This window comes from Periplaneta americana, chromosome 6 (genome assembly GCF_040183065.1).
Source record: "Periplaneta americana isolate PAMFEO1 chromosome 6, P.americana_PAMFEO1_priV1, whole genome shotgun sequence".
Taxonomy (NCBI): domain Eukaryota; kingdom Metazoa; phylum Arthropoda; class Insecta; order Blattodea; family Blattidae; genus Periplaneta; species Periplaneta americana.
In genome coordinates this window covers 94663433-94676968 of record NC_091122.1, presented here as the reverse complement: position 1 = coordinate 94676968, position 13536 = coordinate 94663433, and the positions used below count along the sequence as shown (strand labels likewise).

The 13536-nt window shown below is 36.7% G+C and overlaps 1 protein-coding gene across 5 annotated transcripts in view; it reads right to left on the bottom strand.

Annotated features, from left to right (window-relative positions):
• Nucleotides 1-3288: 3288 nt before the first annotated feature.
• The window catches only part of robo1 (roundabout 1), a 670252-nt gene continuing 660004 nt past the window's right edge, over nucleotides 3289-13536 (bottom strand). For all 5 annotated transcript variants that reach the window (XM_069828459.1, XM_069828460.1, XM_069828458.1 and 2 more), the window contains 2 exons: nucleotides 12709-12848; nucleotides 3289-5373 (listed from right to left, as the gene is read on the bottom strand). In XM_069828459.1, the coding sequence (XP_069684560.1) occupies nucleotides 12828-12848 (21 nt within the window). In that variant the 3' untranslated portion in view covers nucleotides 3289-5373; nucleotides 12709-12827. The remainder of the gene's footprint in view (nucleotides 5374-12708; nucleotides 12849-13536) is intronic.

Sequence of the window (13536 nt, the reverse complement as noted above, 5' to 3'; positions counted from 1 at the left end):
CCTCCCCAGTCGTTATAGCTGGTTTTCGAAACCGGATTTCGCTACATAGTTAGTTCCCCAAATTCATCACGATGCTGGGTGGGCACCAGTCCTATAACTGGCCGAAATTTCATTTAAGAATTTATTCCCCCACGAGAACTTGAACCAGCACTCATTCCAGGATGTGAAATCTCAAATCATACCTATCAATAATGTTTGTATAACTGTGAAATATTTGGTTTCTAGAAAACAAATATTTCATTACGAAGTATTTAAAGGAGTTATCACTTGTCTGAAATTTCTTCACCACTGTCGAGTGTGTGCGCTGTTGATTGTTGTCATCTGTATGTAGGTGCTGCAGGGACTGTGTGGAGCAAGAGGGAGGGCATATACATTTCACATCTAAGCGTTATTAGCACGACTGATATATCAGCACATATAATTACATGCTGTTCTGCACCTGGTACCAATATAATAATATTAATACATAATAAAATTATTATATTGATACCAGCGCCCCTTTTAATGTCAATTATTACTTATAATATTTCAGTTCATTTCATTTTACAATATCATATTGTGACAGCGACGTGAGATTCGAACTCACGACCAGCGTCCCGCAAGAGAGCAGATCGCGCGGGCTTCACGGAGCACTGAGGGACGGCGCACGGCAGAGAGAAGAGAGGGGAAAGGGCAAACACGCCGAGGAAAACAAGCACATCCTCGCGTTGGTGGATCGCCAGGCTAGAGAACAGAAACAGATAATTGCTGAGGAAGTTCAACAAGACGCTGGACAAGTTAAGACAGAGGTTCTACTGGCTACATCAGAGAACCGACACAAAATCATAGTTGCGAGAAATTTCTACGGGTGTGCAGAGATAGCTCTCTCGAATTATCTGGATATCTCCACCCCTTTCCCCTCTCTTCTCTCCGCCGCGCGCCGTCCCTCAGTGCTCCGTGAAGCCCGCGCGATCTGCTCTCTTGCGGACGCTGGTCGTAAGTTCGAATCTCACGTTGCTGTCACAATATATTCTTTTTGCAAAATTATTCATGTAATGTGTTCCAATAGCTAATTGTAGTTAGCTCTTATGTATTGTTATATGGTCCTGTCTTCAAAGTGTAATAAATCATGTGTTTACAATATTCAAAATGCATACTGTCGAGTGATTAAGCTGATTAAGGAGTTAGGTACAGCTTACAGCACTAAAATTTTGGAAATATACAACATTTTTTTCCTCCGTTACTGTATCTTGTACAATAATGAAAATTGGTAGGTGTAAAACACTGTCCTTCTGCTATATGAAAAAAAAAAATATATATATATATTTTTACGATTAAAAAAATATTCACTTTTTTCTTTTTTTTCAAAATTCATTTCAATGTGCATCGATGAAGCATTTCCCACATAACTAAAAAACTATCCAACATTCTGTGATGAAATTTTTTGTGTGTATTTATGCATGTTATACCTACAATATGATGCAAGATCACTTCTCTACCTTTGATAGATTCTCTGATAAAAAATAAACTTTTTTTAAAAATGGTAAAGTATCACTACTTTCTTCTAACACAAAAACAAAAATAGTAATATGGTTACAAGAGCGGTATGTTGAAGTTTTCATGTTCGAGGAAAAGTTTGAAAAAGCGAAACGTAGTTGAGCTTTTTTAATTTCCGAGAATTGAAAGAAAACTTACCGCTCATGTATCGTACATTATTTTGTGCGAAGATCGTTTATTACATACCTGAAAGAGGAATTTCTAATTAGTTGCAATGAAATCTCCATCTTGGTTTCTGTTCAATGACGGCAAATTTGCAAAACAAAAATATCTATCTTCAACATTGTTGCTTTAAAGTGTTTTCTGTTTACTATACTCAAGCAGGCCGTGATATACGTCTATCTTCCCCCCCCCCCCCCCCCCAGTCTATAAATGCGAACTTAAAACAAATGGCTTCCTTAATGTTACATGCATCACGAGTGCAGTAACTTTAGTGGAGTTGTAGAGTTTACTTAATTTTTGCAAATATTTAAAAACTATAATTAACAGTGCAATTTAGGTGAAATTGGAGTGGTAAGTTTCCAATTTATAATTATTACTATATTGAAAGTCTCTAAAAATAATATATTAAAAGCATAAAGCAGTAAAATCAATATGTCACTTAAGCGGTAAGAAGAGGGAAATTATTATGTGTGTTAGGTTGGGAATACTGAATGTGGAATTTTAGACTTATCGCGGATTGGTTTTGTGCAGAAACCAAGCAAATATGCACGATCTCGCACAAAAGTTATTTATTAATTAATGTAGTTGAAAGAGCATGATATTGTAAACTTGAGTTTTAGTAAGTTAAAAAGTTTATGAATTATGAGGGAAATGCTTCATCACTGCACAGTGAACTGCCACAATTTTGAAGTAAAAAAAAATATAAGTATTTTTTTTTAAATCATAAAAATATTTTTTTTTTTCATATAGGAGAAGGGTAGTGTTTTACACATACCAATTTTCATTATTATACAAGATACAGTAATGAAGGGAAAAAATGTTGAATATTTCCAAAAATTTTACTCCTGTAAGCTGTACCTAACCCCTTAAGGTGAATGTCGATGAATGCTGATAATGAGAAATTGCATCATAGCTTCTCTCTCAGTTTATTATTGTTTCAGAGAAGAAATTGATATGTTAGTATGAGTCACGAATTGCAGTGTTTAGTGGTAGTTGGTGTAACAGGCAGATTCGTTCTCGATAATGGCAGTGCCGTCAATACAATTCTCGTAAATAGTATTATCTGTTTGCTACTCTCGCCAACGACAACGTTCGGTACTGAGAGGGTGCATATTCACTGTACCTGAGCAATAGCACGCATCCTATTTCCACAACGATACATTACACTAATGTCGTGAAAATTGGACTGTACTGTACCACTACACCTGAGACACAGTCTAGTATATACAGCCACGAAGCTCAATGCATAGGGAATATGCATCCATAGATAGTTGCTAACCACTAGGATCGCTACTATCGCCCCATTACAGACAATGTGAAATAGTACTAGCACAGTCTATTGTTCCTAGTACCCTCAACAACTCAAGCTTCGTGACTGTATATACTAGACTGAGATAAGAGATTGTATCACATGATTTTTTCCGAGCAGTTGTCTTTGCTGTCACCGGTAATCATTCGTCAGACAAGTAACAGGCAGAAGGGTGCATACAAAGAACATAAAAAATTGAAGAAGAGGGAGAATACATGCAGAAAACTCTGTGAATTGAATAAAGGAAGGGGACATTTTTCCAGGTACAAAGGACAAGAGTATATAATATACTGTATTTATTTACAACCGTATGTACAATATGATTACAATGAAACAGTTAAGTAAGAAATGGCAGTTAGTGCTTCCTGCACACTCAGTATCACTATGGCACAGGCTCCTCACTTTGTGTACACAGCAAGGAACTCAGCCCGCAAGTCATGCCTCACATTCAGACTAGTGGCTCGTATGTAACCTTGATATGCTTTGTTTTGATTCTTACAAATTACATAGAATAATCCATTCCGATTTTATCACACTAGAAACTCGTGTTTCGCAACCCATCTGTCAAACTTAAAAGGGAAACCAAGTGAAACAACAATAACACAGCCAAAAAATAAAAAAAACAGATCAGTCTGATAAAATCTTAATATCCCTCCTCACTGAGACCAGATATATGTTCAAATAAATACTGGGTAAATACGCACGAACATTTACTAAAATATGCACTGCACCTATGCAATTGCGATGAATTAATTATAATAGGACACACATGTCAATAAATTTGCATTATTCTGTGATTAAAGCCGTTATTAATGTTCCTCCCTAGAATTTATATTTAAGTCACTTAACGTGATCTTTGTATGTTACAAGATGTTGCCAGTACCCATTAATTTCCCCAGAGGATAGTTCGGTAGCTTTATATAAACATTAAGTACTAAAATTATTTCTATTTTTCTTCCAGTAGCCATTGCAATGAAGCTTTCACGGCGAATGTTGACTTCAGGGCGAGCAGATATCAGTGAAAGTACTGTATTTACTATATTTGCATCGAAATATACATTTATGCAGGTTGATCCTTGACTGGTGTGGACAACTTGAGGAAGTAATCCCTCAGATTATGGTGAAAGCAGTTCCTATAAACACAGGTCCGATTTTCATCATTTACAGAGTTATTGTCTTTGTATCCTACTAACAAAAACAGACTTTGAATCATTTACATTTAAACAATTAAAAAATATATGCGGTGAAAAACTAAGATTAGAACCAACATAGTTAATACTGATGTATCATAATCATTAGACCAAGTTATTAGTTTCAGCAATATAGAATTCCATGTTGTAACAACTGTGTGGCATTACCACGTTATGCACGTTAGTTGCGAATCATCTTAAATGCACAATCAAATGCATTTAAAGTTGTCTGCCAAGATATAATTAAAAAACCAGAGAAAAAAATTAATGTGTTCCAGAATGCTTAACTTAAATTCCGCATATACATCTGGCCTGTACTCATACAGCAAAAGCTGAATATGACATCTGTCCATGACTAAGACTAAGATCGGAATGTGCAATGTCTCATTATGCAAGAAGAACTTCCACATTGATTGCATATAATTACCATAAATTTAAGTCATCATTTTTAACCCCGTGTGCACTGAACTGAACTTTTTATTTAATTGAAACCATTAAAAAAGGATTTGCTAATCTAGTACAAATTCTTCATGATGTTACAGACACCACTTATGTTTAGTGGAAAACTTTTTTTTCTCGCTACTATTTTCCTAAACAACCCTCAAAGAATGGCAGATGGGTTAGACATAACATGTATGACGTCACTTTTCTATGTTAATACCTGGGAGAAATATCTGGAAAAGGGATAACAGGTATTTGAAGACATGTCGACAGTACATCACCTAATAAATAACGAGTGCAGATTCAGTATCCTTGAGAATATCAATAAATGCGAATAAAAAACAAAGCAACCTGACGAAAAATGAGAAAACATCTGAGAAATTATAAAAAGAAGCAGAATTCCAAATAATGCTCAGGACGAAACTGAAAACTGTAACACAAAAGTGCGAATAAGCAAGAACGAAAATATAAGAAAGGAAGGAACAGCGGGAAGCATGTGACTGGAACAGAAGTCTAATGCAATACCCTCGATGCACAGTCACACAACACAGGTCTAACAGTTCACACACGCTAACATCATCTAATGGCAGGACGTGGACTAGTGCGAACACGCGTACAGTTCGAGGAACACTTGATGCCTGCTTGTAGTGGTTGGAGGGACGCGGATTCTGTGCTGCTTCGTCTTCAGGTTAGGAAGTATTCCCCATCACTTCAGTGGAGTTCTGCTCCACACCCCTAAACACAATCAATGCAAAGCATGTATTTAATACAATTTGTGTTATAAGGGAAGTACATCTAAATATCTCTTAGATTAAAAAATATGAAACTGATATATTGCTACAAAAAATATGTGTAGGCCTATTATTTATCAAGTTTAGACATAACAGAAATGTCTAGTTTGTGTGAACTTTTGTTATCAGATAGAAGTTGTCTACAAAAAAAAAATCAATTACAATCGCTGCAAAATTCTTTAGTTAACAAAACTGGAGAATTAAATGAATGGAAGATTAAACGCCTATTTAAGTTTTACAGAAAGGGAGTAGTGATGTTGATGTCGCAAAGTTGATTAATCTAACTCCGTTATCCTTACTAGTTACGTGTAGGCTCTCTTTTCCAATAGTCCGTTTAAAAATATCCTCACGTTCTACTTTAGCATTAAAATCCCTGAATAAAATTTTCATGTGATATTTACAGTAGATAACTGATCTAAAATGTGTTCCAATTCCTTTTAGAAGCTATCCTTTATATGGTCGTCTTTCTCTTCTGTAGGGGTATCAGCATTTATAATTACGATATCGCACCATCTACCCTTAACTACTAAATATGATAAAGAGGTATATACTAAGACTAAGTAATGATAAATAATAATAGCAACCGTCTAAAAACTTATTTTTCTTTTTCTAATTTAATTTGTACCTTTGGTGGTCTGAGGACAATGTTTTTGACTAGAAGCCGTTCCATGGTGGTTGAAGCATGACCTTGAATGTGCTGTGAACATCTACTCCATATGACTTACATGTGCTGCCGCCCACGCAACCGGCGCGAGATGAAAAAGTCATGCTTCAACTATGGTGGAACGGCTTCTAGCTGGTAGTCATGATCAGGTTCCAAAGTGTATGTGTATAGTTGGATAGTGAACATATGATTATAAAATACAAAGTTTACATGATGATTAACATTACACTGTACAATTGAAAGTCAAATATTAAAATTGAAATTAAAAATCATGTTGCGGACATTATGTCTCCAAAAATACTCAATTAGAGGTGCCAGATCGTACATTTTTCCCGTAAGTTTTACGTTTTTCTCGCTAATTTTACGACCTACGTTTTCATTTTGACTATAAAATAATGTCTCCTTTTTTTCTCCATGTGCAACTGAATGCTTTTCTTAAACTTTCATATGGTGATCTTCAAGATATACCGTATGTAGATATGTTCACGGTTCTCTTCCACAATTGGCGTAAATCAGAATAAAATTGTCAATTTTTTCCATTTTTTCTAATATATTACACTATCTACACTCAGGGACAAAAAAAAAACCGGACACTTCTATATTTGCTTGTATTTTGTTGCCAATTATTTCAAAATGAAACAAAACCCATTTAAACAAACTAATGTTTCATTTAGCACCTTATACGACAACATTTGAAAAAAAAAAAAAACAATCTCTGATGAGAAAATTTACAAAAAATTACAAAGGGCCTATAACTATGGCATCGTTTGGTGTAACTGTTTTTTCATTTTATGGTGCCTTAAACATTAAAAACTCTTTTTAGTAACGGGTATTACCCCCTCTGGCTTGAATAACTGCATCCATACGTCTTGGCACGCTCTCAATTTGGTTAGCAATGTCTTCTTGAGGAATAAGTTCCCATTCTTCGCCAAGTGCTCGCCTCAACTCTTGTAACGATTCTGGTCTCGGTCGTCTATTCTTAACACGCCGTCCCAGCATGTCCCACACGTGTTCAATTGGGTTCATGTCTGGACTCCTTGCTGGTCATGGAAGAACATGGATTCCCACTTCTTGGAGATAATCTCCGACCGCATGGGCAATATGCGGCCATGCATTACTATGCATTAAAACAAAATTATCGCCTACAAATTGGCCAAATGGCACAACATGATCAGCCAAACATTCATTTCTATACCTATCAGCTGTTAGTCTTCCATTTTCAACAAAAACCAACTCTGTACGAGCATCCGTACACACTCCTGCCCAAACCATCACTCCACCATCTCCATACGGCACATTTTCGGAAATGCAACACTGTGAAAATCGTTTTCCCCTCCTTCTCCAAACTCTTTCACGCCCATCAGGTGAGCACAGATTGAAACGGGACTCATCAGTGAACAGAACACAGCTCCACTGTCCATTTCTCCAATCCCTGTGATCATTTGCAAAACGCAGTCGTTCAACTCGATGCATCCTGAGAAGTCTGGGACCAGTTGCAGGTCTACTTGATATCAGTCCACTTGCTTTCAACCTCCTTCTAACTGTTTTGGCCGAAATTGGGCGTCCATGCATGTTAACAAATTGCTGGGCTACACTAGTAGCTGCAGGTTGCGCTCCCTAAGAACTCTCAACACCATATACCTGTCTTCATTTGGATTTGTAGCTCTTGGACGACCCGAACCTGGTCTTCTGGTATATTCTAGGGTCTCTCTATACCGTTTTATGGCATCATGGGTCGTGCTTCTAGCCATATTCATAACATTTGCAATGTAACGTACACTGCGTCCATCATCGTAAAGGGCTACAGCTCGAACCACATCTTCAGGTCGCATCTTGTTTTAAGACAAATGTTACAACCCCACTTAAGCTCAGAAAATGTAAAAATAAAGAAATAACGAATGATAACGATAATGAAGCACAAAATGGTTGAGACAAAATTGTTATAGCTGAGACTCCGAAAGCAAAATTGGAATATTTGGTTGTAATGGCTTGTTTATAAAACAAAAAACAATCAACAGTGTATACACGTCTCCATAACAACAGATGGCTACCATAATATTGTATGAGAAGATAATGTTTTGCAAAATACCAGCAAATATTAAAGTGTCCGGTTTTTTTGTCCCTGAGTGTAAAAAACAGTGTGGCGATAGTAAAAAATAACCTATATTCTCAGAGTGAAGAAATTAGGTACTGGTACACTTAGCGGCAAAAAGAATGGGCCGGCCGACAATTTCTAAGTTCCAGAGACATAACATTGCGGATGCTCGTCTCGTCAAAGCCATAGTTCACCACGTAACACATAATTAAACCATTTAAATTTGCTGTATTTTGTTTAAGAGTCTAAAATTTGTAATAAAATCGAATGGCAGGTTGATTCTAGATACATAAGTGCCTTGAAGAGTGAAATAATAATAAAATTGATAAATACAAAATCTACCGGAGTGAATATGAACAGGAAAACCACGTATTATGCCAAACTGATATTAACAGTCACAGTAGCGTAAGTCGTTACGATATTGGTCTGTTGAACAAGTTGATAGTAGTAGCTCAAGGTTCGAATCTCCCCTAATCTTTTTTTTTTAATTACAAATTTGCCATCATATGTGTCTCGCAAAGCTATAATTATGTGGCGATATCTCTTAGAATATGCCCAAACTCTAATAAATAATAAACCTCTCTCTCTCTTTCAAGCAATACTGCCATCTGTTAATACAACGTTCTGTCTCATCATTACACTTGAAGATGGCACAGAAACAATAACTCATTGCCCTGGTTCGCATAGGTTATTCTGCGTATGCTACTCTCCGACAGGACTTCGATTGGAGAAATGTCATTTTCTCCGACCAGGTAATTGTCTCCAGTAGCATTCTGCATATGCTACTCTCCGACAGGACTTCGATTGGAGAAATGTCATTTTCTCCGACGAGGTAATTGTCTTCAATAGCAACGATAGTACTGCCCTAGTTTATTGTATGAATGGCCACCGAGGCCACCGATACAATGAAAGTTTCGTGAGACGAATTAACAAGTCGGGTTGCGTGAGGGTCGCGTGTTGGAGGTGGATGTCAAACGATGGGGCAGGACTTCTGGAATGCATCCACGGGCAGTTTACGGCAGAAGTCTACGAACACATTTTGGCAAATATAATGATCCCTTCCACCCGAAAACGATATCCAGAAGGAACACTTTTCTTCCAGCAGGATAATCATCTGATACACACTGCCAACCGGATTCAAAGATGGTTTATGAGGAGGCGTGATGTCGATCCAGTCAACTGGCCTCCAAATTCACCAGATATGAATCCGATTAAAAATTTGTGGGCTGCAGTTAAAAGGATCCTATGCTCTAATTGGGCAGAACAACCACCCGTTCGGACACCTGAGGAATTGTGGGACACAGTTCTAGATACGTGGGAGGAGATGGCCAAGAATTTAGACCTGTTCCATAATCTTGTAGACTCCATGCCGCGCGAATGAGGGCAGTTGTTGATGCAGGTGGTTTGTGGACGAGATACTAGTCCCCACCACAGGCCTTTTTTGTTAATATATTAACAAATTGTTTGTTTTTGTTAATGTATTTTTGTTTATACAGGCCAGGTCTCGTCTATTAATAGTCCACAGGTGATGGGCAATAATATTTTTACAAGGTAGGCATAACGAATTTTGTTAACAAATGCCATTTCACATTTAAACTAATAAATGAAGTAAAAATTAAAATAAAAAAATAATAATTTTACCGGACTGGGAGGCAAACTCACTTCCTCTGGTAAGGATGTCAGACTTCTTACCACTGGGCCACACACTGCTTGTAAGGTTTACTGCATTATAGATGGACGACTTTCAATGAAGAGACACCACAGCAATGCCTTGCAGTGGGTTATGTTTACACGAGTGAACTGCGCGATAGAACTTAGCATTTCTATCGACCAAGAGTTGGCCCATTCTTTTTGCTGCTAAGTGTACATCCACTTTGAAAATGAAACTTAATTCTTAAAACTGAAATGTACTGTCAATTTTGATGAGCTTCATGAAGAATTCTATGAAAGTATAGGAAATTGATTAGAATGTGTAGACTATCATGGCAATGATATTGATAAACGGGTGCATGTATTTTCTAAAGTTCCAGCAGAAAGAGTTCCAAACATATTTCGAGTTGTGAGTTTCATACTTAACATTTCACGTTCAAGTTAATTTTTGATAGAAAATTTTCTGCTATGAAAAACTAATGGACAGATAGATAGCATAAATAGAAGTTGCAATATCCAAAATTGATCAAAGTGGAATTATACATTATTCATAATTTCTCTTTGTTTTGGAAACAATTTTTACGAATATTTGGAGAATAATCACGAACTGTTGAAACAGAGTAAACATATCAGTCACTTTGATATTACGTGTAAATTGTAAAAAGGTTCAACTTTTATTAATTTACACAAATAAATTAATATTAATGTTTTGGAATGAAAATATTCCTTCCTTTCCTGGGTAAAATAACCGGCAATCGTAGATTAAAGGTGAAAGATCTGCAAATTTTTTTGTAACATGGATTCTGCGTGGAAAAGTGTTCCGAGTCTTACCATACAAAAGGAAGCTTGTAATATAGTGTGGCTTAATAATCGCATTGTTTATACAGTGAATGTTATCTGTTTCTTAAAGAAGAAATGTTGCAAAAATTTTTAATAACAGCAATTTTTCAGTTTTTTTTTTTTTTGACTTCATATACAGGTTATCATTGGTACTAACATTACGAAATTTTATTCTATGGGAATTAAACTTCGAAATACTTAATACGAATCCATCCAATAGTATACAGATATGCAAAAGAATATATCGTGGGGTTTCTGCAAAAACCCTATAACTCCATTTTTCTAAGTTTTGAGAAAAACGGAGTTGAAGTTTTAGCAATCTAAAAAAAAAAAAAAAAATAGAAATATGTAAGTGACAATTATTTATTTGAAACAAATGTTTCTAACACTGTCTAAATGAAATATGGCATTCATATAACATTTCTGAACATTCAACTACATTAATTACCAATTAATGAGAAGAATATGTAAAAAATATGGACTTAGTGGATCTTCCCGGACAAACAATTGTAGGATTTCTTAAGGAAAAAAAACAATTATTAGTTGTTTATACCAGCTGTTGATTTCTTCTGGTATAGATCAACTTCTGCAAAGTTTCAGCAAATCTCGTTTTTTTTTTTTTTGTCTGTAGGCTATTTATTGGCAAATGTTTTCTATACATTTTTTCAGCTCAGTCCTTTTATTCAATCTCTTCTGATGACCTCTTCCACTTATATTGATAAATTGACAAGTACTTGAATGGCCATACCAATAGAACCAAGTGTCAGGGTGTGCTTTACAGTATTTGAAACATCTGACAATCAGCTAACTCACTTATTCTCTACAGTGTCTGCTGTTTTGTTTTTTTAAGTGTTTATTTACTTAGTTCCTTCAGGTTAACATTGAAATTTTAAATCTTTTACAACAATGGGAGATTTTTTTATATTCTTTCCGTGAATTTGCTCTAGCAACTCGAAAAATGTTTAGCCAGTCCCATATTGTATAGACTGGAATGTGTTTCTTAGCTGTTTCAATTGAACAATGCATGGAGTCAACCTTCATGAAACTATGTCCAGTTTCCAAAATCACCCACCGACATGGCTCAGTCGGTTAAGGCGCTTGCCTGCCGGTTTGAAGTTGCGCTCGGGCAAGGGTTCGATCCCTGTTTGGGTTTTTCCGAGGTTTTCCCCAACCGTAAGGTGAATGCCAGGTAATCTATGGCGAATCCTCGGCCTCATCTCGCCAAATACCATCTCGCTATCACCAATCTCATCAATGCTAAATAACCTAGTAGTTGATACAGCGTCGTTAAAAAACCAACTAAAAAAAATCCAAAATCTTCTGTTCTGTCACGTCTAAGTTAGTAACTTGAATTGGGTACAGTCTTAGAAACCGTTTTGTCGCACAGATACATTGTAAGTCCCAGAAAGGAAGCAGTGCGCATGAAACAAAACTAATTTTATTGCCTCAACTAGCCGTTCTCTTGTGAACCAGGTCGCTCGTCCTCTGATCATGCGTACTGCCTCCTTTCTGAGACTTACAAAGTATCTGTGCGACAAAACGTTTTTCTAAGACTGCACATTAAAAGTGCTACAATATGCTGAATTCGATTTTGTCCTTCACAATTATCTCAGAACATGGAAACCTGTTTGACTTTATCTGGATTAATATTGGCCAAGAAATGCATAAGGCACGTTCCAATTTCTGTTAAAAAGCAAAACTTAATAATGTTAATTATCAGTAGTGTTGATGGACTTGCAGGATTCTCCCTGTATAAGAGAATGTAGGAAACTATATAAAAGTTCTGTGAAAATCGACTACAGTAAGTGATTTTAAAGGCTTTTCCCTGGCAATAAAATGTCATTTTAGGACTTACTGAAAACTGACCAAGACTACAACTCCAAAACTATACCTCACAGGCGTAAGTGGGTTTTCCCAGACGATGGAGCACAACATTTTACATATTCAGATAACAATAACTCCATTTTCAGCAAAATTGGAGTTACAGGGTTTTTGCAGAAACCCCACGATATATTATCATTTTATCTCACCTCAAAACGAAGTCCTTCACTGCAACCTTATGATAAAACAAGAGGCTCCGGCAATGTCCAGACTGACTAGTGTCCAGCAGGCGTCGTGACGGGAGTGTGCCAGGAGTACAGGAAGAAGTTCACCGCGCCGCCCCACGAGGCTGTAATCACACAAACTCAAGGCTTAAGAAACCTGCCAGTATACTCCAGATCTAATTTCTGCAAATGTTGGTCTTAGCCACTTTCCAATTTTTACAGAAATACGGAATTTGAAGAAACAGTGTGTTCCACTTTCCCCACTACACGAAACAGAGCTTTTAACCAACCTTGACAGCATACAATGGTAAGAATGGTTTAGCAGACGTTGAATGTTCAGATTGCAGGAAGCAACTGTCCCATCCTCAGTCTCTCTCTCAATCAGCTGCACCTCAGCACAATGGTTAGGCTATGCATTCACTCATCCTAGCTGTAGTAAGAGAAATATCGGGATCACGTCAAATGAACCTACTATTAGCCCCATATTCTTAATTTAAAAATATAGTTTTTTTTTTCTTTTGAAATTTAAGCTTCACTTTTTAGCTGTCACTGTCTTAGCCTTGTTGCTAACTATGAATTTGTAAGAGCTGTGGTTAAAATCTCGGCTCATGAAAGACGAAACTCATTGTCTTGCTGCTAATAGACTACCAATGTGCGATCTGGCCATATAGCTGAGAACACTGTGTGCTCCTTATACTAGCTCTCTGCAAAACATCTTTCATTGTCTTGGTCTTGGTAGAGTACGTTCTCTTTCCAAATTCTTCTCCTTAAAAATTGTCTAAGTATCTCATAGGATGGTGAATACTAGGTTTG